At 55.8% G+C, this 20,752-nt stretch overlaps 1 protein-coding gene across 5 annotated transcripts in view; it reads right to left on the bottom strand.

Annotated features, from left to right (window-relative positions):
• Positions 1-569: 569 nt before the first annotated feature.
• The window catches only part of HECTD4 (HECT domain E3 ubiquitin protein ligase 4), a 76,736-nt gene continuing 56,553 nt past the window's right edge, over positions 570-20,752 (bottom strand). For 4 of the 5 annotated variants that reach the window (XM_077309014.1, XM_077309017.1, XM_077309016.1 and 1 more), the window contains exons 47-76: positions 20,528-20,676; positions 19,789-19,868; positions 19,508-19,671; positions 18,686-18,923; positions 18,223-18,359; positions 17,296-17,422; positions 16,932-17,069; positions 15,963-16,099; positions 15,543-15,703; positions 15,165-15,346; positions 14,751-14,956; positions 14,110-14,240; positions 13,611-13,816; positions 13,067-13,246; positions 11,002-12,311; positions 10,214-10,421; positions 9,672-9,895; positions 9,156-9,307; positions 8,590-8,696; positions 7,846-7,969; positions 7,497-7,687; positions 7,231-7,377; positions 6,827-6,946; positions 6,519-6,674; positions 6,171-6,274; positions 5,789-6,010; positions 4,935-5,101; positions 3,943-4,138; positions 3,465-3,687; positions 570-3,163 (exon numbers count right to left, since the gene is read on the bottom strand). In XM_077309014.1, the coding sequence (XP_077165129.1) occupies positions 3,027-3,163; positions 3,465-3,687; positions 3,943-4,138; positions 4,935-5,101; positions 5,789-6,010; positions 6,171-6,274; positions 6,519-6,674; positions 6,827-6,946; positions 7,231-7,377; positions 7,497-7,687; positions 7,846-7,969; positions 8,590-8,696; positions 9,156-9,307; positions 9,672-9,895; positions 10,214-10,421; positions 11,002-12,311; positions 13,067-13,246; positions 13,611-13,816; positions 14,110-14,240; positions 14,751-14,956; positions 15,165-15,346; positions 15,543-15,703; positions 15,963-16,099; positions 16,932-17,069; positions 17,296-17,422; positions 18,223-18,359; positions 18,686-18,923; positions 19,508-19,671; positions 19,789-19,868; positions 20,528-20,676 (6,024 nt within the window). In that variant the 3' untranslated portion in view covers positions 570-3,026. The remainder of the gene's footprint in view (positions 3,164-3,464; positions 3,688-3,942; positions 4,139-4,934; positions 5,102-5,788; positions 6,011-6,170; positions 6,275-6,518; positions 6,675-6,826; positions 6,947-7,230; positions 7,378-7,496; positions 7,688-7,845; positions 7,970-8,589; positions 8,697-9,155; positions 9,308-9,671; positions 9,896-10,213; positions 10,422-11,001; positions 12,312-13,066; positions 13,247-13,610; positions 13,817-14,109; positions 14,241-14,750; positions 14,957-15,164; positions 15,347-15,542; positions 15,704-15,962; positions 16,100-16,931; positions 17,070-17,295; positions 17,423-18,222; positions 18,360-18,685; positions 18,924-19,507; positions 19,672-19,788; positions 19,869-20,527; positions 20,677-20,752) is intronic. The other variant, XM_077309015.1, reaches the window with a different exon arrangement.

The following is a 20,752-nucleotide window of genomic DNA, read 5'->3' as shown; positions in this document are numbered from 1 at the left end:
TGGGCAGAGCAGGGTCAGGCCTGGGGAAGGGATTGGGCTGAACCTGGTAGGTCTTTGCCAGGGGTGCCGTGTCTGAAACCTGCTCCTGGCAGGGGGGGAGAAGGGCTCGTCGCCCAAGAATTCTCTCCGGCCTTTCAATTGCAGTGATTGTCCTTGGTGGAAATCCTTCCGTTGGGGGAAATTAGACCTAATTTCCCCCCCCCCCCCATGGGATAGACGTGCCACAAGGCACAGGGGAGGGCTGCTTGCTTCTATGCTGGGAGCCAGACGGGGCCATGGAGGAAAGCCCCAACTAATCAGGAGACCGGAGGGAATGAAAAGTTGATGGCAGATGGGCCAGGCGCAGCTTGCTTTTATTCCTGCGGAGGGTTCTAGCTGCCCCCCTCCCCGCGGAGGTGCCAAGGAAGAGGCAGTGCAGCTCTAGGGCCCTCTCCCCCCCCCCCCCACACACACAAACCTTTCTTTGGAAACTCAAGAAGCAGTGAGCTGTGAAGTTTGGCAGGGTTCCAGTCCTTCAGCTCTGGTAGCTTCGACCCTGTTTACTGCAGTGATTGAATGCTTTAAGACACTTCCACCAAAAGTAAGCATTTATTAAATACAAGAAAAGCCAGAGAAAGATCTTAAAAACCAGCGGCAACCAATCCTGCACTGTTATTCTGAAGAGCAAAGTGCTACGAGGGGGTCGCAGAGGGAAGCCGGGGTGGAGTTTGGACAAACTTGAGAAGGAATGACGATTCAAAGGGGGCATTTTGGTGGCGGACTCAAGTGTGGCGAGAATAAATTAACAAGAAAGGGGCGTCTGCCCCGATGGCCTTTGCCCTTGAGCAGCAGAAACGGCGGTCACTCCTGCACAAGAGGGACGGCCACCGGGGACTCGCCTTTTCCCTTTTATACAAAATATTTACACCTTTGCTGTTTGAAGGAAATACAAATAAAAATTAGTGCATTAACCTGTCCCCAAAAGAGCGAGCATTCTTCCTGCCTGCCGTCTCAAGTCGTTCCCCGTGTGTTTCACTTGCCCCTGGGCCAAGGATTCGGAGCCGCAGAAGACGGAGGAGAGACGGACGGACGGACACGCACCACCGCTAAGCAGAAGAATTCCCTTTAGCCCGGCTGTCTGCCGTCCGCCCAAGAGCACTTAAGCCGGTCAAGAGGGATGCTCCCCCCTCATCTGTTCTTCGAGGACAGCTGTACATTCGGAATGAGTCTTCAAGTGAAAGGAAACAGCAGTAGAGTGACCAAAGAGGGGCTCCGACTGGCAACCACAGTCGGTGAACGGGCAACGAGGGGGCGCTTGGGGAACTCCGCTCCCCCCCCCCCAGTCTGGGACTGGCCCTTCCAAAGGAATCCTCGTGCGGACAAAGGAGGGCAGCAGAAGGCTACCTGGACACACGACATCCCCAAGAGAGAAGCTCCAATACACAGGGTGGAGCATAAACACCAGGAAGAATGAGTTCTCTTTTGTTAATGCAACCATAAATAACTAATAAATATACACATCAAGTCACTCAACAGCACTCTCTGCAGGGCCAAAGCAGGGAGGAATCCTCTGCAGGGGGGGAGGGCGTGAGGAGGGGGCCACTTCTCTGGCAACAGGAAGGCCTGTGAGGTATTTGACAGGATGAGAAGCCCCCTTGAAACAACACGGCCATTCAAGACAAGAGCGGGCAGGGCCCTGGCAGAAGCAGGCTGGACTGGCACACGGCTGGACACCCTGCTTGCCCAGCACAGCCAGGAGGGGCCGGGGGGGGAGGGGCTCTTCCGTGCCTGCTGGGGCGGGCTCTCGCTTGGGTGCAGGGAAACTTACCGCATTGCCTTGGTCTTTAGTCTGAAGACGATGTGCCCGCCAGGGTTGGAGAAATGCCTAAATCTCCCATGTGTCGAAAAGGAGGTTTCCCCCTCTGTTGCTCAGCAAGGCGGATTCCTCAAGCACCAACAGCCAAGTCAAAAAATAGCTGTGCCCCCCGCTTCCCCCCCCTTTGGTCCTTCCGCCCAGCCCTGCCTGTTCACAGTCTTCACAGTCACGTGCCGTCAGGGCAGCTCTGCTGCTGCTGCTGCTGGAGAGCAAACTATTTGGACTTGCTTTGCTGCCCCAGGAGGCTCGGATACAAGCGGGAGCTCCACACCAGCCTCCTCCCACCCGCCCAGCCGGCCTCGATCCAGCAACCCCTTCCCATTGGGAGGCTGCATTCGGGAGCCCTCTCAGCGGTTCAGGGGGAGAAGAGGAGGGGGAAGCTGGCTGGGCGCGTCTTGGAGGCACTTCCCAAGCGAGCTCCCAAACAGACTCGACCGCAGTCTGTGGCAAAGCCAGGGGGCTCCTCCCGGCCCTTTTCCCAGGGAGGAGGGAAAGCGCCCCCCTTCCCCACCTTTTCTGTCCTCCTTCCAGAGGCCACGTAATCCCAAGGCAATCACTTCTGAGTGCCAAAGATGAGCAGGGCTCTCCCACTGGCTCTGTGGCAACACGGGCACATCGCTTCCCTTTCCTCTCTCAGCAAAAGAGTCTAACTTGCACTCTCCTTCCTACCTTAAAAGTGCCGTGAAGATCTAAGTTCTCCGGAAACACACACACGCCTGTCGCTTCCTCATCCCCCTGCCCGGACGACCCGTGTCGGGGCCACTCGCCCCTTCCTCGGAGAGCAGGAGCCACAGGGGCCCTTTGCTACAGCGGCCGTCTGCTGGCGCTCAGGAAGGGGCAAGAGAGAATAATACACAGCCGTGCCTGGAGAGGTCTGGGCGGTCCCAAATCAGTGCTTGTAATCACAAAACAAAAGTACGGATTTCGCGGTCCGTGTGCTAAACTATCCTACGGGTATTTCACAAACGAGGCCGTCAAGACAACCCGCCCCCCCCCCCCCGGACTACAAAACGGAAGTCTTCCAGCAGCTGTCCAGAGCAGAGGGTCGGCAGGGGCTCGGGCCGGGGGTGTCCAAAGAAGGAGGGAGGCCTTCTGTGGAGCGGCTTGACACCTTCCGGCGGGGCAGAGAGAGGGCTTCTCGCGAGGTGCCTGTGGCCTGGCGCAGGGCGGCTCAGCCGCTGAGAGGGTCTTCTCGGTAGTGGATGGCGTACCGGAGCTTTTCCAACATGATATCGAGGGAGGAGTACTGGGGGAGTTTGATCATGAACATGCAGGTCTCGACACGGATGTAGCGAGAGTCGGGAGACCCTGGGGAGAATCGCAGAGAAGGACGGTGGGCGAGCTGGGCAGGACGGGCTCCCCACTCCTCCCTCCGCCTCCCGGCAGTCCCACACGGGGAGGACGGCACGGCTCAGGGTGGAGGGAGCCCAGCAAGGCCCCTGGGCAATGCAAAAGTCCTCAAGCCAGCTGCTCCCAAGCCAAGGGACTGGGACCCCCCCCCTTGGGGAGGAAAGCCGCCTAAGCTCCCCAGCCCTTAACACCCAAAGTGTCCTTCGCTCCTTGGCACAACCTACCAGCCAAGCCCCTTCCGAGCCCTCCGGGCAGTTACCTGCGGTGCCATCCGGAGGTGCGATTTTCATGGGGTAGGGGGGGACGTGTGCTGTGTCTGGCCCCCCATCCTTACACGGACAGGTGAACGGAATGCGCTCCTGGTTGCAGGCAAACTTGATGAATTTGCAAAGTTCCTCCTGGGTGAACATCTCTAAGGCCCCCCAGAAAAATTCAACATGCTGGTCCGTCTCCATCAGCCCTACTTGGTACATGGTGTGCGCCTGTCCATGGGGGGAGGGGAGAGCGGGGAGAAAAAGTCAGTCATGGCCCCCAAACAGGTTCAGCTTTGCAGCCACCATCTGAGGCACCCAGACCTTCAAGGGCCCAGGGCCCGCGACAGCCTCTGGGGCCTACAGAAGGCTGTCACCTGGCGCTCTGTGCTCCCCCCCCCATTCCACACAAGCACCCTGCAGAGACAATCACACACATTCCCGCCTGGTCAGGACCTGGGGAAGAGGGTCATGGAAAACACCGACCTTGAGGAACTCCAGGTTGATGTAGGGAAGCCCGCAGGTCCTCAGCTCCATCTCCAGGGGGGTCAGCATGGTCAGGAGCTGCAGCGGGATGATGGAGCCCAGCCCGGCTCGCACGGCCGCCACGCACTCGGGATTCTGCAGCTCGTGCATCCTCAGGTTCCGGACGGCGGCTGCGTAGAGATCCTTGTTCTCCCACCTGAGATGAGAAGAGCAACAGGCTGAGCAGGACACAGGAGGGCGCTCTCCTCAGGCCACCTCTGCCCACAGCCTGCGAGTGGACTTTCCACTGGCTCCGTCCCTCCCAATTTCGCTCTTCCCTGCTTTCAGTTTGTCAGGCGTGTTGATTTGATACCAATTCTTTGCCGGTTGTAGACCGGGCTTTAACCCTAGGTGCAAGATGGCTATGAAAGCAGCAAGGACAGCCAGGGCCACTGCCTCTGTGTACGCAGCAGGGCCGAGCTGAGCAGCTGGGAGAAATGGGAAACGTGGAAGTCAGAGTCATTTGGGGCTTCCTACAGAAGACGCCATGGATGTGGATTTGACTCTTGCAAGCCCAGGGAAATGCCCATCGCCTGGCATTCTGGGGTTTTCTTTGTTGGGGGAGGGACCATCTGGGCATGGAATTGGGGCCACATTGTGGTATAAAGTTCCTGCATTCTTTAGGGGGCTGGACTAGATGACCCTGGAGGTGCCTTCCAACTCCGTGATTCTCTGATGCGGAAGGCATGAGGAGCCTGCTGCAGGAGGGGACTGTGCTGGAGCCACGAGCTCTGCCAGGTCCCAGCTGCCTCCTTTTAGTTGCTTTCCGAGGAGGGCACCGAGGACGAGCGCCATGCCTGCTGGTCCCACCCTAGGGCAGGTCCCATGGGGGCCCTGTCACTCTCTGTTGCCACTGGGCTGCCCTTCCAGCCCCACAGGGTTGCCCCCCGGCACATGCCATGCCAGCCCCTTTGCCCAGCCCCTGCTCCCCGGACCACCCCGTTGTGACTCACGCGACGGGGATGAGCCTGCCACGGGCACACAGCTCCACTTCCTCTCCGGTCATGGTCAGGTAGGTGAACTTGCAGCTGGGCTTGTTGGGGCAGTCGGGGCTCTCCATGGCCAGGTGCTGGGAGGCGATCTCAGCACACAGGGCCTCCAGCTCCACCTCGTCATTGAGCTAGAGCGACAGAGAAGGGCGTCACGAGGGAGGGCTGGCTGGGCAAAACAGCCGAGGCACTTAAACCCGGGCATGGCGCCCAGCCTGGCTGCCTAAGTGGGGCTCTCCAGTTCAGCACCGTGCAGGGAAGGACGCCTGACCACTAACAGGCCATCAGGCAGGCAGGAGGACGGCACACAGGGAGGCCGGCTGAAACCCCTCCAGGACACTGCCATGACTTATAAAACCCTAAGCAGTCTGGGGTCAGTGTACCGGAAGGCCCCCCCACACACACACACACACTTGCCCAATTTTTTGACTGTGCCTGGTCCTCAGGAAGACCCTCTTGCTTCTGCCGGGGGGGGGGGGGGGGGGCTTTTCCCATTATGGTGGATGATTCCTCAGAGGAAATTTGTGGGACCTTGTGGGATGGAATTGTTCCAGCAGGCCTTTGATTAACCCTTTTGTTTCCAGCAGTGACTGATCTGCCCGGTGTTTCGTCTTTGGAATATTTGTGGTCCTGGGAGAATGTCTAGATTCTACCTGTTTCAATGAGGAACCTCCTGGTCCCACTGTATGCCCCCCTCCTCTCCAGGCTGCAGGAGAGGAGGGGGATATGAAGCTAATCTAATAGGGACGAATCAACCACCAAGGCCCTTTGGCCGCTGTCAGCTTCCCTGCACTTCTTTCATGGCACCCACGACTTACATTTTCGAATTTTTTGACATAGTTGTAGGTGAGAATGTCAGCTTCCTGGAGGTCCAGGTCTGGCTCCAGCGGCTCTCCGACCAGGGTCTTCCAGAAGGAAGGCAGGAGGTCCAGAGGCAGGGGGACGTCTGCCCGAATGGCAATGCCCAGCAGCTGCCCAAAGAAGTGCAGAAGCTGCTCCTCCCCATAGCTGATGGGGCTGGGCGTCAGGATATACTTGCCCTGGTGACAGAGAACGGCATGAGCCACAAGGCACAGGAGGCCAGCCCAGGAGGGCAACCCTCCCCCCGCTTCCCACCCCCACCCTTGCAGGGGCCAGCAACTGTGCTGGAGGGGTGATATGTCGCCTTCGCCCTCCTCACAGGCTGGCACAACACGGTACCTTGTTCTTATTGACGGCCGAGCTGGGACAGAGGAGGAGGAGGGACAGCAACGAACTCTGGAGCTCCTTACAGACCTGCCACAGGAAGTGACGGAAAGAGCCACCTGGGAGAAGCCAAGATGGACCCTTCAGAGCCAGCCATGATGCCCACCCACTTCAGCTCCGGGGGGGGGGGCATTCCGTCAACCAAGGACAGGGCTGCCACCCAGCCAACAGCCATCCCCAATCTGACTTCTTACAAGGATTCCAAGGGGAACTGTTTTCCCAGGTTCCCCACACACTGAGGACTAGTAGCACGGCTGCTGCCGCTGCTGGAGGAGACTCCGTTAGCAAAGCGAGGACCCTTACTGGTGCCGTGGACCTCCTCGCCCGTGAAGCGGATGTTGAAGGCGTAAGTGGGGTCCCCTCCGCTGGCCAACTTCACGCAGAGCTGGGGGGAGGGGACGCAGGCCAGCTGCCGGGCTGCCTGGCAGAAGTAGGAGTGCTCTGCAGAGCGGATCTCTCCTACTCGGGGGGCAGGGGGAGGAGAAAGGGAAAAACACACCCCAGGTCAGCATTTGGGGAAATTCTCACAGCCCCCGATTCACGACTGCTTCCTGCCCCCACCCCGCCACCCAGCATTTCCAACAGAAATAACAAACTGGGGCTAAGAGTACCTCCGACAATTTCGAGAGGGTCCAGGGTGATCTCTGGGGCTGCGTGATCGGCTGTCCTCTGCACGGTGGCATTGAGCACCCGGTTCATGACCGTCACTTTGGTGTCGTAAAAGATGAATCCTAAAGCAAGAGCCAAGGAATGGATTGGGGGGGAGGGGGTCTTCCTGGGGGAGTGGCCTGCGGGATAATCTGGATGCTGGCAGTCCCCGGTCAGTCCCTGGAGCTCAGGAAAGGTTCCTTTCCCAGAGTGAGGTGCGTGCTGCTCCTCCACCGTTGCCTGAGGACTGGGGCTATTTGGACGGGGGTGGGTGGGGGGGAGGCAGCTTGCTCCACAGTCCTCCCGGCCCCTTTCCCCCAAGCGACAGTCTTCTCCCCTGGGCTCATAGCTGGCACACAATCCTCACCTTTGGCCACCTGGAGGAGCGCTGCGATGCTGTTGCTGTACATCTCGGTCTGGCGCAGCTCCACCAGGGGCAGGAAGAAGGTCTCCAGGGTGGTGTTGAGGGACTGGAGCAGCGCAAAACGCAGGCGCAAGCTTTCCAGGGGAACGTCTGCAAGGGAGAAAGAGGAGCATCCGCTGAGCAGGAAGGAAGGAGGACGGACGCCCACTGGAGCCGCCAGCGCTCCTCTGGGGCCGGTCTGACCTGGCACGCCCACACTCCACACTCACTCAGCAGGCAGGAGACGCGGGGGTCCGCTGCATCGGCAGGGTCCAAGTACACTTCGTGGGGGTGCAGCCGGGCTGGGGTGATGGCCAGGTGGCGGCAGAGGCGGTTGACGTACTGGACCAGGGCCACGTCCATCTCCAGGGACCATTTGCGAGAAGCCTTCTGAGCATGTCTGGCGTCGATGCAGGCGCACCTGGGACACAAGGAGGGCACGGTGTGGCAGGAGATGCAAAGCGCAGGGTCTGAGGCCTTGTGGCACGGACAGGCCAGGTGCCACAATCAACCGTTTCTGCGGCCCCTGTGGGCAAAGCATCGTCCAGTCCCTCTCTTGCAAGGGAAGCCCTCCCTCACCTTTCAAAATGGAGGTCATAACCGCAGGACAACAGGGCTCGCCACACGCTCCGGATGTCCTGTTTTGCCCGATCAATGACAAATCTGTGAAATCCATCCAGCGTCAAGTATTTCTCCTCCGGAACTGAAAGGGGTATCGAGAGAGCCTTCAGGCCAAAGGTCACAGCATGTAAAATGAATACAAGGAATGCAGGCAGCCAACCCTTGAAGCGAAAGAGGCCAAGCGGGGCCAATCAGAGCAGCCAGGGAGCTGGTCTGTCCGAGCTCTCTGGGCAGAACCCCACGTGTGGGGCACCACTGCGGAGAAGGCCCTGCTGTTCAGAGCCCCTGCCCTGCCTCCAGTGGGGGGAACACACAAAATCGGCCTGCCCGGACAACCGCGCAGCCTGTGGAGTGGAGGTGGGGTGTCCGAGGGGCGTGGCCCCCAACCGCCCTCCAGGCCCCTCTGCATTGTGTCACACTCAAAGAGCCCTCAAAGGGCATCGCCCACAAGGCGGCCAGTCTCTGCCCTGCTCTCCCGCCATCCACGACAGCCGCCCGGGTCAGGCTGGGAGCAACAAGCACGACTGGAATGCAGACTAGCCGGGGAGGAGAAACGCTTCCAGATGTAGGAGCTCTTGCTCTGCCGTGTGCAGCCACGGTGCTCGTGGGGAAAGGGCAGGCGCATTTCACGCTCCCCCCTGCCCAGCCCAGCCCAGCCCAGCCCAGCCCAGCCCAGCCCAGCCCAGCCCAGCCCAGCCTCACCCTCCTGCTTCTTGGTGGGGGATTTGTCGGGGTCCTTCTCCTCGGGCTTGTTCTTCTCTGGGGACTTGGGCTTCACAGTTGGCTTTTTCTCACTCAAGGCTGTTCTGCTAAGAGAGAGGAAACGCACGCTTTCAGCTGCTTGCGAGAGAGAATGTTGGTGGAAGTCTTCTCCAGGCAGCCTAGAGGGACCCTAGATGAAGGGTTCCAGGCCCAGATGAAGCCTCCCCCCCCACTAGAATCCCTGGCCAGTCTGGCTGGAGGAAGTTCGCCTTCTGATCCCAAAGTGGCCAAGGGTCACAAGAGCCAGACCCTGACCCAGTCCTTCTGCCCACCCACTCACAATCTGCCCAATTGCCCAGGAACAGCCCTTCAGTCAAATGGCCCCCTGGCCTCTGCTCGCCCTCCCGAGGCAGGTACTAAAACTGCCTTTCCCACAGGGGCAGTCTGAGGGCTGCCAGTCGCTCACTAGAGTCTGGCACGACCCGTGAGAGTCCCTCATGCAGCAGCCAGCAAGCTGCCTTTGCAGTGCCAGGATCCTGTCCAGAAAGGCCCCCGGTCCCCCTCACCTGACGCTGTTGAGCATGGCCTTCTCCTTGGCCGGGGGCTTGGTGACTGGCCGCTTGGTGCTCACCACTTTCACCGGGTGCTGCTCCTTGCCCGCCTTGCTGTACTTGTTCTTGTCCAGCTTCGGTTTGGGAGCACCGTACTTCCGCAGAATCTTCAGAGGCCAGAAGAAAGAAGCGTTAGCAGGCACTCCTGGATGTCAGGCAACCTGGTTCATGCCCAGAAAGTGGCCTTGGGCACAGGTGGCAGCATCCCAAAAATCTCTGCCCTCTCACAGCCATTCCCTACTTCTTAAGGACTGCAAAGAAAAACTTGAATGGGTATCTTGAGAAATTGTGGGGAACCCAGGCAGGGAAGAGGCAAGTTTTTCAGCAGCTGCTAAGCAACACGGCTGCAGTGTCCGTCGCCCCTTCACGAGACGAGGAGCGATGAAACACAAACGGCAGAATCCCGCTTTTCGTGGTGCCGACTCCAAGGTCACCAGGCCCTGGCAGGGTTGCGCACAAGGCAAGGCTCACCTGAGTCAGCTGGTCCTCCAGGACCTTCTTGGGGGGCCGGACGTGGGTGAAGAAGGCGTACAGGAGGTTCCCAGGCGTCTGGGCGTTTATCTGCTCCTTGCTCAGGTAGATCTCTGCCACTTTGGTGGGCTTGGTGGGAGTTAAGCTCAGCATTTGCTCAGAGAGGAGGCAGCTCTTAAATATTTCGGTGAGGACCTCTCGAGTGCCTGGCAAGAGCTTGTCTCCTGACGGAAACAGAGTGAAAAGAAAGAAAAGGAAACGGCACGAGGACGTTAAAGCCGGCAGAAGACACGCTGCTCGAGACCGTGCGCAAACAGGACAGCTGGTGGGTCTGCAGACGCAGCACAAGCCTTCAAGATCTTCCACTGCACAAGCCTCGTGGAAACAAGTCCTCACACGTGCACACATGTAAAATACACACCCAGAGCACTCTCCTGCATGCTTGAGGCTGATCCTGCAGTGGGCAGGGGGTTGGACTAGAGGGCCCCTCCTCCCCACCCTGGGATTCTATGCCTGGTTATTGTAAGAGCACACACACACACCTTTGGTAGTTTTGTCATTGAAGTAGTCTTCAAGTGCAGGACTTCCTTGCGTATCAAACAAACTCTGGTTCACAGTCGAGACTGTTAAAATCTCCTCCGTGGACATTTCCATGAGCTCATCCTCCCCATCAAGACTTGATAATCCAATCAGATCGCTGCTGTTAAATAAACTGGCCCGGATCTTCTCTATTTTGGCCCGGGATCTTATCTGCAGCAATGACACACGGCCTTCAGCAGAGATTCAGAAGCCAAACCAGTTTTGTCATCCAGTTCCTCTTCTGGCCTCACCAACAGTCCCGCTCCACCTTTCCTCCCTCCGGAAGCCTCCTCCCGAAGCCAAATTTTCAAAGTCCAAGAGCTAGAACTCTGAACATCATGCAAACTAAACAAAATTAAATCCTTGCAGCGCTGGGATTGCACGACGGAATCTAAGTTTGTAAGTTTGTCAAGGGTTTTTGTTTAAAGGTTTTATTAATATATTGCATTAAGTCAAATTATTGATCAATTCTATTTTATTGTGCATGCTTTTATGACATGTTGGAAGCCACCCTGGGCTGGTACTCGGGGGGGGGGGGCAAGGTATAAACTGAATAAGAAAATACATAAAATTGCACCCAAAAGTCATGTGACATACAGTGTCTACGTTTTTAAATGTTTTGTAATCCACCTTCAGCCTCAGGAAGAAAGGCGGACTACAAAACATATAGACAAGTGCTGCAATCAAGGACAAGCATTCTAAACATTTGCCAAATGGGAGTGAATTCCCTTCCTCAGACAAGAGCTGTTACCTCCACGACAGCAAAGCCTTTGATGGGCCTTGATGGGACCGACTGACTGTCCAGCGAGGTCACAGTGTACATTGACCCGACGTCTGACACCGAGGCGGTCTCTGCGTTGTCCAGTGGTTCCCCCAGGCTCCCCAGGCTGCCTAGGCTCCCAGTACTACAGAGGGAAAGGTCTAGGCTTTCCTGGCTGGACACCACGTGTGGCTCCAGCAACCCGGGTGGAACGGGCACCTCTAGGCCTGCCTGGAACTGGTCCACAGAGATGTCACTAATTGTGCGGGAGATGCCCTGGGAGCTGCACAGGGAGGCCTGGCTGGTGGAGGCAGATGCGCTCACGCTCATGGCTGGTGTGACGCTGCTGGAGCTGCTGATATCCAAGCTGTCCACGCTGCCAGAGACCACCGGTTTGTCCATCTCGGTCCTGCATTCCCCTCCCTCTGCTTTGTCCTTAGTTTTTTTAGGCTCTTCCTCCTGCAGCGGGATGTAAATTTCGTCCTTGAAGACCCCGCCGTGAGCATTGCAGGCTTTGCGGATGGCGTTCCGCACCGTGCCGTCTTCCAGGTGGGTGGGGATCCCTGAAATCACCAGCAAGCGGCTGTGAGCCGTCGCCCCCACCAAGGCTTGGCAAGCATCCGTCACGGCATCGTTTGTCACGCCGAGCCCCTGGGGGTCCTTCTTGGTGAGATGCCTGAGGATTATGAGCAAGGTCAGGGCCCGGTGGAACCACAGCATGTCCTCCGGCTTGCTACCCGCTATGCTCAGCAGGGCCGTGTCTGTTTCAGCCGCTCGGGAAGAAGTCCGTTTCCCAGAGGAGGAGGAGGAGGTTTTCTCCCGCTTCATCTTTACCTTTTTCCTCTTGGACAGGAGGCTGGGGCTCTGGGGGGTTTGCCCCGGAGAGGAGGAAGACGAGGAGGAAGAATCGCTGAGGTTTGGGGCCCCGGTTGATGACATCACATTGGCCGTGATGCTCATGTTGATAGGCAGGGTCACTTCCGCCACGGCCAGGCAAACCTCCGTCAGGGCGTGGAAATAGGTGGAGAATCTCCCCTGGTCCGCCCCACCAACCCCAGATGCAGCAGAGGTGTTTCCGGATGCCCAGTTCTGTGTCTCTTCATCGTACAGCTTGTGCAGTTCCGACTGGAGAGCCATGAGCATAGCCAGGCAAGGGTTGAGCTGGAGCGCAATGGAGGACGACAACCCTGCGGGGTTCTTCTTCTGCTCCAGGGTGTGGATTTTGCGAAGCAGTTCCGCCAAGAGATGAAAGAGCAGTTCCTTCACGCAGGCTGCCATGTTTGTTGTCCACAGGAAGTTCCCTAGGAGGAGTCAAACGGGGCACAGAGAGAATGAGGTGCTTTGTAAGCATTTCACAGTTGGAATAGAATTCCCAGGAGGAGCCTTCTTCTCCCAAAACGGGGAATGTGAAGTCTGGCTGGCTGAACGGCGGAGAGCCCCGGGACGGCTCTCTCACTCTAGTCCAGGGGTAGTCAAACTGCGGCCCTCCAGATGTCCATGGACTACAATTCCCAGGAGCCCCTGCCAGCGTTTGCTGGCAGGGGCTCCTGGGAATTGTAGTCCATGGACATCTGGAGGGCTGCAGTTTGACTACCCCTGCTCTAGTCTGTGCTGAGGCTGTGCAGTCACAGCCCACGCTTAGCTCACAGGGCCATCCTCCGTGTCGTTTAAAAAACCACTTTTTCCTTTCCCGGGGTGTAGAAGAAAACCAATGCAGGTGGCATCTGCTGGGACTCTCGCAAGACTGAAGAGACTGCCTTAGATGCCCCCTTCCTGCTGGAGCTAGGGAAGCCCCTCCTAGGGCAAGTTTCCTGGAGTAAACATATTATGGAGGCCTAGATACAAGAGCCTTTTGGCCAGAACCGAGGCCTAGATCCAGCAAGCATTTGCCGCCAAGCATTAATGCAGGATTTCGTCCAGCGGAACTTTCCTGTTTTTTCCCCCTTTTAAAGCACCCGAGGGGAGGGGCTACCATTTCGTGTTTGGCCCAAAATTCCTGCCCGACTCCTGTTCCCCACCCTCCTGAGCGCAGGGTCTGCAAAGACGCCACTCTCACCTAGGATTTCCACCACTTGCAGGAGAACCGAGGCAGGGATCGTGTCCAACTCCTCTTCTGATTTCCCGTCGCTGTCATCCAGCTTCCACGTCAGGAGCTGCTCTGTAAACGCCATGGCCAAGGGGAACTCCAGGGGGAGGGAGTGCAAGACGAGCACGGCTCCCGGAGGGGGCGACACTCCTTGAAGGAGACCCACAGAAATGGAGTCGCTGCTACAGCTTGCTTCCAACAAGAGGTCACCCCCCCAAAAAGGAAACACTGCAACAAAGGGGGCAAAGGGCACTCAACCCCTCCCCTCCCTGCCTGCAACTCAGGCATCCTTTTGGAGTTCTCCCAAGACACAATTTTAAAGCAGTGTGATTGTTTTCATCTATTGGAACGCTGCTAAGAAGCTTCTTTGGCGGTCCCTGAGGTCCTCTGCTGTGCAGAACCAAACTACAGTCAAGACGCCATGCTGAGATCTTGGCTATCTGCACCCCGACACTCCCCTGCCTGTTGCAGTTCCCAAACCCTGCTCCCAATGTGGTTTTTGTTTTGCTCTTACCAAGTTTGACGTGGACCTTGTCCGTGGAGATGATGACTGCAGGATACTGGTTGGTGGTGGGGGGTGGAGTCAGGCCCGTGTTGGTTGGAGAAGCATCCCGAGGGTAGCACACCGCCTCAATGAGGTTCAGCTGGCCATTCCGCTTGACCTTGTGACCGAGGCCGTAGACGAGCACCCGGGCCCAAGGGGCCTTGTACAGGGAGGAGCTAGAGAACAGGGTCATGAATGTTTGCTTGCACTTCAGCGCAGCAGAGCTCCTGGCAGAAGAAACCCACTATTCTTTGTCAGAATTCTCCATGCATGCTATACCAATGGGACTGCTTAAAGTTATTACTGCATTGTATAATTGTAATTATGCAGCATCTTCCTTTCCCATGGCCACCCAATTTAAAAAAATGTGAAGTACGAAACTTGGCAAAAATAGATATGTACATTACTGAGCTGGCAGGCACATTTTTGAAGACAAATCCCCACCCTCCACGCATTCACTGTCACTCACTCTTTGCGGAATCCGGACTGGCTTTCCTTACAGGACACAACCACAAAGGCTGCGCCAGGGAAGTTAACATCCATGTTGACTTTCGACTCAGAAATAGGGAACTCCTCCGAAGGGAACTGTTCAGGAGCATTCTGAAAAGAGTTTTTTTAATAGTCAAAACCACCAATGGGAAACACGGCTGCCCCCTTCGCAGGTTGTAAAACAATATGCAGATATATCCCACAAATTTTTGCAGCCACAAGGTTCCACCTCTTCATGCTGAAAAGGCTGGACAGAGATAAAGATGTCAAGCCCCCCCCCCCCCTCCCCATTTAGCTGGAGACCTTGACGCAATCGTGCTTCCTTTTCTGTAGAAACAAATGGCTAAAGAGACAGCCAAGGGCTGCTGGTGTATCAAGCCATTTGTGTACATGCATAGGTATTGTTTTAAAGCTGTCAATTTTCTGAGGTGTTTTGCTGCCTGTAAACCACTCTGAGTGTTCCTTTTCTGCCTCTCCTTTGGAATCTTCAGCCTCTCCTCTTACCCAAATATTGTTACAGCGAGAAAGCATTTTGCCCAGGAAGGGACCTAATGGGCTCTGAAGAGGCTGTGTTACAAACAGGACCAGGCTGGCCCTTAGACTCTATTGTGTTTGACTTGCCTGCAAGAAGGAGCAGATCTGCTTTGTGAGCTCGACCAGGCTTTCCTCCCCTTGGTGCAGGCTGCGCGTGACAGCGACAGAGAGCCACTCCTGCACCGTCTGGGCATTGCCCTGGTAGAAGAGATCTGTGGCGGAGCAGTTCTGGGAGTGGATGCAGTGCTGCAGCGACTGAGCCAGGAGGATGGAGCTGGAGCTGATGGTCCCATCTGGCGAGGAAAGGAGGCACGGGGCTGTCAGGACGCGGAGTCCCAAAAGCCCACCCCATCAGGTCGCCAGGACGGCAGGCCTTATTAAAGCCCAACCGCTGCAGAGGATGAACCAGTGAAGCACACACTCCCTCCCTTCCTTCAGGGGCACGGGGGAGTCTGTTGCATGACCACACCCCTCCCGCAAGACAGCCCCGCCCCATTTTACCCGGAAGAGGTGGTGCGAGAAGTTGATTGGACAGCAGCTGGAGGTGCTCCAGGGTGATGTCCCGGACAGCAGGGATGTGAAACAGATGAGTGAACATGTGAGGTGTTTTGGGGGCAAAGATATTGAGCAGAGCCATTCGGCAGTACAGCCTAGCGAGCGCAGCCTCACATCGCAGAAGTTCTCTGGGAAGAGACAGAGTGATACTTTCAAGGCCCTTCAACATACAGTGTCTATGCCTATTCATCGTTTTTGAATCGTTTCCGTCATAATTGTGTTGCGGATGTGGCAAACTTTATTTTACTGGTTTCTTTTAAATTCCTGAAGGTTTAGGTGTATGGCCTGCCAAGCCTCAATGAACTGTATTTCATTCATTTTTACCTGTGAATCTGAATGTTTGCGTTGTCCAGAGAAACCAGGCCGTTCGTTGCTGTCCGTCGATAGCCGGCAGGTGGTCTTTCGAGCATATCAATAGGATACCAGTACCTTACCAAGACACCTTCGCTCCTGAGGTATGTCTCTACCTGGACCAGTTCATTCACCTAAAACGGCAAACCCCACCGTCATCTGGCACCTTCCAGCAAACACAGGCTGGATTCCAACTCAAATTGCAGCATTACTCCCCTGCTAAAGCCGCCTTTCCTGCTGCAGACCCCCCTTGTGTCATTCCTCAGGGACCCCCGTCTCTCAGGGAGCTCAAATGAGAAGTGAAAGGAAGGAAAGTTCCATTCTGCTCTTGGGACATTTAGCCTCCCCTTGGGACATTTAGCCTCCCTAGGCTTTAAGGGTAGTTTAACTTGCCGAATCAACATCCAGGACCACGCCGTGGAGCCCAAAGGTCTTCAGCATTCCACGGATGGCGAACTTCGGCAGGGCGGTCCCTACAGTGTTGGCGGCTACGTTGTTACTGTCTGGGCAGCGTGTGACAACCGTCAGGCCTGAAACCAGAAGACAGCCTTTTCACCATCAGGACCTCCAGCAAGAAGCCCCCAGGGGCATTGTTCAGTAAAGCACCCAACACCGAGGGTCACTGCCATGGAGCCTGGGCCGGACGGACTGCCCAGAGAGCAGGAGACTGCGTCAGAAAGGCATGCCCCAGGCCTCCACAATACGCAGCCTCCTCTGCTTGCGGCTTCTGTTGGGGACTGTCCTGATTTCTCTACAACTCCCCCTTCCTCGAACAGGACTTGGAGCACCTAACAGCGCTTAAAACAAACCAATAAAAACAATACAATCATAACCTTTAAAATACAAAATGGTTAAAAATCTATCCACTCTCAAGCCGGGTAGGATGTGTGGAGGGTGAAGACCGGGCGGAAGCAGACCAGCTGCCTGGTGGATCGCAGGCACCCAAAGGCCGTCTAGAAAAGAGCAGCCTTGTGTGCCCTGAAGAACTGTGGGAGGTCCCATGAGGCACGCACCTCTTTGGGCAGTTCGCTCCACAGGGTGGGGGTGGGGGGCACAACGGAGAAGTTGGCCAAGGCGGTCAGGTCAGTTCATGGACCAGGGACCTTCAATAAATTCTGAGACGAAGAGTGGAGATGAAGAGACAGGGAGATCATGCCGGGAGAGGCGGTCTCAAAGGCATGAGGGCCCCAGGCCACTTAGGGCTCCCAAACACTTTGAACTGGCACCGGAAACTACTTGGGAGCCAGTGCAGCTGCCATAGGATAGGTGTTAACCTACGCCAAGATGCAGCATTATGTTTCCTACCTGGATGAAGATCAACCCCTGATCTCAACACCACAAAACCAAAGACTAGAGATGCACCTTTCCGAACTTTATCGATGGTGAATTTGTTTGCTTCATCTTTGATGTCCTCAATAGTCGGAAGGTAAAGATCTCGAGGAATTCCCCCGTTTTCCTCATAAAGGAACTCGACTGTTTGCCGCGCTATGTCCACCATGCCTGCAAGAGAGATGGCACAGAGGCACGGGAGGTTGCCAGCCGGTCTGCTTCGCTGGGGGTGGGGCGAGAGCGACTGAACTCGCTGGCTCCCCCTGGGCGAGGCGTGCTCCCCTGCTCCAGCTTGGTTCCTCCGAGCAAAGCCTCCTGACGGTGCCACCCCGCCAATGGGCAGAATCGACCGCTGCCCATGCCTGAGTGGCGGCTGAGAAAGTTCTGAGAGACGTACCCAGCTGCAATGCTCCTTTGATCTGATCCAAGCCAGACTTCCTCTCTGCTTCATTGCGGAATCGTCTCCTTATTGTAGGGAACACTTTGGTCTCCCAGGCTTTGACGAGCAAGGCATAGTGATCCTCCTGCAAAGGGAAGCCACACGTCGACATGGCAGGACTTGGGAGGAGATGATAAAATGGTACGGACCTCAACCAAAAGCCCATCGAGTCATACAGCAGAAGTCCTGCAGAAGGCTTTGACAGGAGACGGACCTGGGATTTTCTGTATCTCGCGTGCCAGGCTGGCCCTGGAGCTGCACAGCTTAGAAGTATTATGAACTTAGTCCTGTAGGCGGAATCAAGTTCTTCGGGCAACGGAAATCGTGCAAATCTATACTCTGCCTTGTGAATCAGACCGAGACCAATGGCTCACCTTCTACAATGTGCGCACCACAAAAGGGCTCAAAGAAAGAGGTGAACCTGCAGAGGAGACTAGTGGATTTCTCACAGATTGAGGCTGAAGGTAGGAAGGAATTGGTCAACTATCAAGGAGGCCAGAAAGGAAAACAACTGGGAGAGAAACCTGGAGTCAAATCAGGGAATAGATAAACGAGGGAGCAGAAGGAGGAAAGGTTTTCACATCCTTTCGCTCAGAGCTCCCTCTGTGTTCTACACACGACTGCATGAAGGCGTCTGGAAACCCGTCTCTTGGAATGAGCAAAACCTATTGAAATCTTTTTTTCTCTTACGCCACCCTTTTTGCCTCCTGTGCTTTAACCTTCAAGATACCCCAGCCCTTAGGGAGGGGCTCATGGGAATTGTAGTCCATGGACATCTGGAGGACCACAGGTTGACTACCCCTGCCTTAGGGAGTCTAATTCCTTTTCCTCAGGCACCCAAGGGAGAGGGAAGGGGGGGGGGCTTTGGGGCTGCCCTCTGCTTACCCGCGGGATGTCATCATCGTCATCCTCGTCGCTTTCATCGTCTGCAATGGGGGGCGGGTGAGGATCTGGGCCCGACGTGATGAAGTTTTCAAAACTGAGCTCCATCTTATAATGGCAGGAGGTGTCGCTGTCGTACTCTGTGTGCAAAAAGGATTTGGGGCATTTTATGTTTCGGTGACTTGGCTGCGGGTTGGATCAGAGGGGTCTGTTCTGCTAGTGGAGGGGCTCTTGAAAGCTGACATACCGAAAACGCTGATGGCCTCTAAGTTGCTACGGATCCCCAATCTAGCACTTTGTACACTAAGAATATTATGACAATGATACTACAGTTCGGGGCCCAGAACTGCCAGTTGAGCCAAGAACTGGCATCACTCTGTCCTTCCCTGCTAAACCATTCATTAGGGCCATTATCCATATTCTGCCTGAGCGCGACTTGGATGCTGAGTTAGGGAGGTGACTTTACGTTGCTGAGCTGTGGCCACAGCTGCGATCCTGCAAGGAGGCCCGTGAGTCCCGGGGTCAGAGGCCGTGCTGGTGCCAGCGTCGTTATCGCTGTCGGAAGCCATGGCAAAGGGCAGAGCTTCAAAGTTGGCACTGATTTCTTCTGCGAGGTCGACACAGAGGTCGGCTGCGTTCCGGTGAGCTTGTCCTTCTGCATAGGCAAACTGGCGGCACCCAAAATTTGCCCGGACTTTGGTGTTCTAGAAGGGACAGACAAGGCAGAACGGGTCATTGTGAGCCCTGATGCAGCCTTCTGTTCTTTGCTGCCTCTTGTTCCTGAAGGCTTCTTTTTGGGTTATTAATATTTCAATAATGATGAGGACGTGTGCTGCATGGTGAAGACCAGCAGCTGGTACTTCAGTCCACACGAAACCTTCTAAGTCCACACAAAACCTCCACGTGAGGGGCTCATAAACAGCCCCTTCTTTTTCTCCCTAGGCTTGAAGGCAAGCATGACACATGAAACCCAAATGGTCAGCGACAGAACAACCAACATATGGAACAGAAAGCCCAAGATATTAACAAAAGGTAACTGCACTGTGCAATGAACACGGATATACAGCAACACGCGGGCTGCCAGGGGCTTCAAGGCTGAGCAGTGCTGGGATATGAGCCTGCCTTGAAATCCGTGCCTCAGAAGCTGTGGGCAGTTGGGGTTACATAGCAGAGGTGGAAAGCCATAGGGACTCCCTGCTTGTCCATTACAGGCCTCAGGTTTAAAATAGATTTAAGTGCGATGGTTTAGGGCACTCTAGTTGGGAGGGAGGGATGGGGTTCAACCTGCCTTCTTCTGGATATGCACGACCGGCCACATTCCCCCAGAGACATCCTCCAGGTAAGGCCCCAAGCGCTGTCCGCAGTACGTGAAATACACTCTGCCTTTGGCAGGCTGCCCCGGAGGGGGAGGGGTGCCTTCCGCCCTCTCCCAGCCGATCCCTGCAACGTCACCTAGAGGAAAGCAAAATCCCAAGAGGGACACAGGGTCACATCTTCCTTCCCCTCCTCCTGGGGCCGTTCTCATCTTCAAAAGGGCTGGCAGGCGAAGCAAAGCGGAATCTGACATACCGGGAGAGAGGGTCACATCCAGCCGCACGCTCTTCCACTGCAGTAAGCTAGAGCCGTTGTAATGGACGGCTCGCCCATTGCTGAAGGGTTGAGGAGGAAGAAGCAAAGCATCAATTACATTACAGCACTGGCAGCCTGCACAAAACTGGGCTCTTTATCATCCCTCATCCTAAAGATGCCTTAGCTGAGGCCAATAATGTACCCAACGCTTTGCAGAAACGGGAGACCTGAACTGGCTCAGATAATGACTTTCCCTGTAGATCCCAAATCCTGGACCCAAGAAGGATAGTGAGGTTTTAAGTTTCACAGAGCTGTTCTTTGCCCCATGTTGCATCTGTTTATTATAACAGAAAAAAACTCTGAAAAAAAGAGAAATAAAAAGCAGCAGAAGTCTTTTCTTTAATACTGAAGGCCCGACGCTGTCTCTTGTTCTGAGGTGTTTGTGGAGGCTGGAGCAGGAGGGTCATTCTCCCCCCCCCCTGAAAGCCCATCCATGCCCAGGGAAGAGGCAGAACTTGATGGGAGAGGCTGACCATTGAAGGAGGATGGAGAAGACTCAGGGCAGCTCAACAAGGCTGCACTTCACCTAGATGGTCAGAATAAGCAAAACCCACCTGATTGGCTAATCTATCTCCCCCTGCAACAGAAATGCCAGCTGGCTTGCTCTTAAGGGGCTTCGACAGCACTGCTGCGATACTTGAATAAAGCACCGGTTTAGCGGCAGAGGCCTACCACGTACTTGTGAAAAAGGCAGGTGCCAACCGGGTTGGTCCAAGCTCCATCTCGTTTTTCTGCTTCAGTCGCAAACCCAAAAGAGACTATTGGCCCCGTGTCGTCATCCGTATCTCCGTAGGACACGATCTCTACTTCCCAGTAGAAAGACGGAGCCTATCAAAAACAAGAGCCATGTAGACCAAGGAGGGAGCTTCTGGCAGGGGCCAATTCGCAAACTGTGAGCTCTCAC

The sequence above is a fragment of the Paroedura picta genome, chromosome 13 (genome assembly GCF_049243985.1).
Source record: "Paroedura picta isolate Pp20150507F chromosome 13, Ppicta_v3.0, whole genome shotgun sequence".
NCBI classification, from domain to species: domain Eukaryota; kingdom Metazoa; phylum Chordata; class Lepidosauria; order Squamata; family Gekkonidae; genus Paroedura; species Paroedura picta.
Note: the sequence above shows the minus strand (reverse complement) of the source record. Positions and strands in the feature narration are given on the sequence as shown.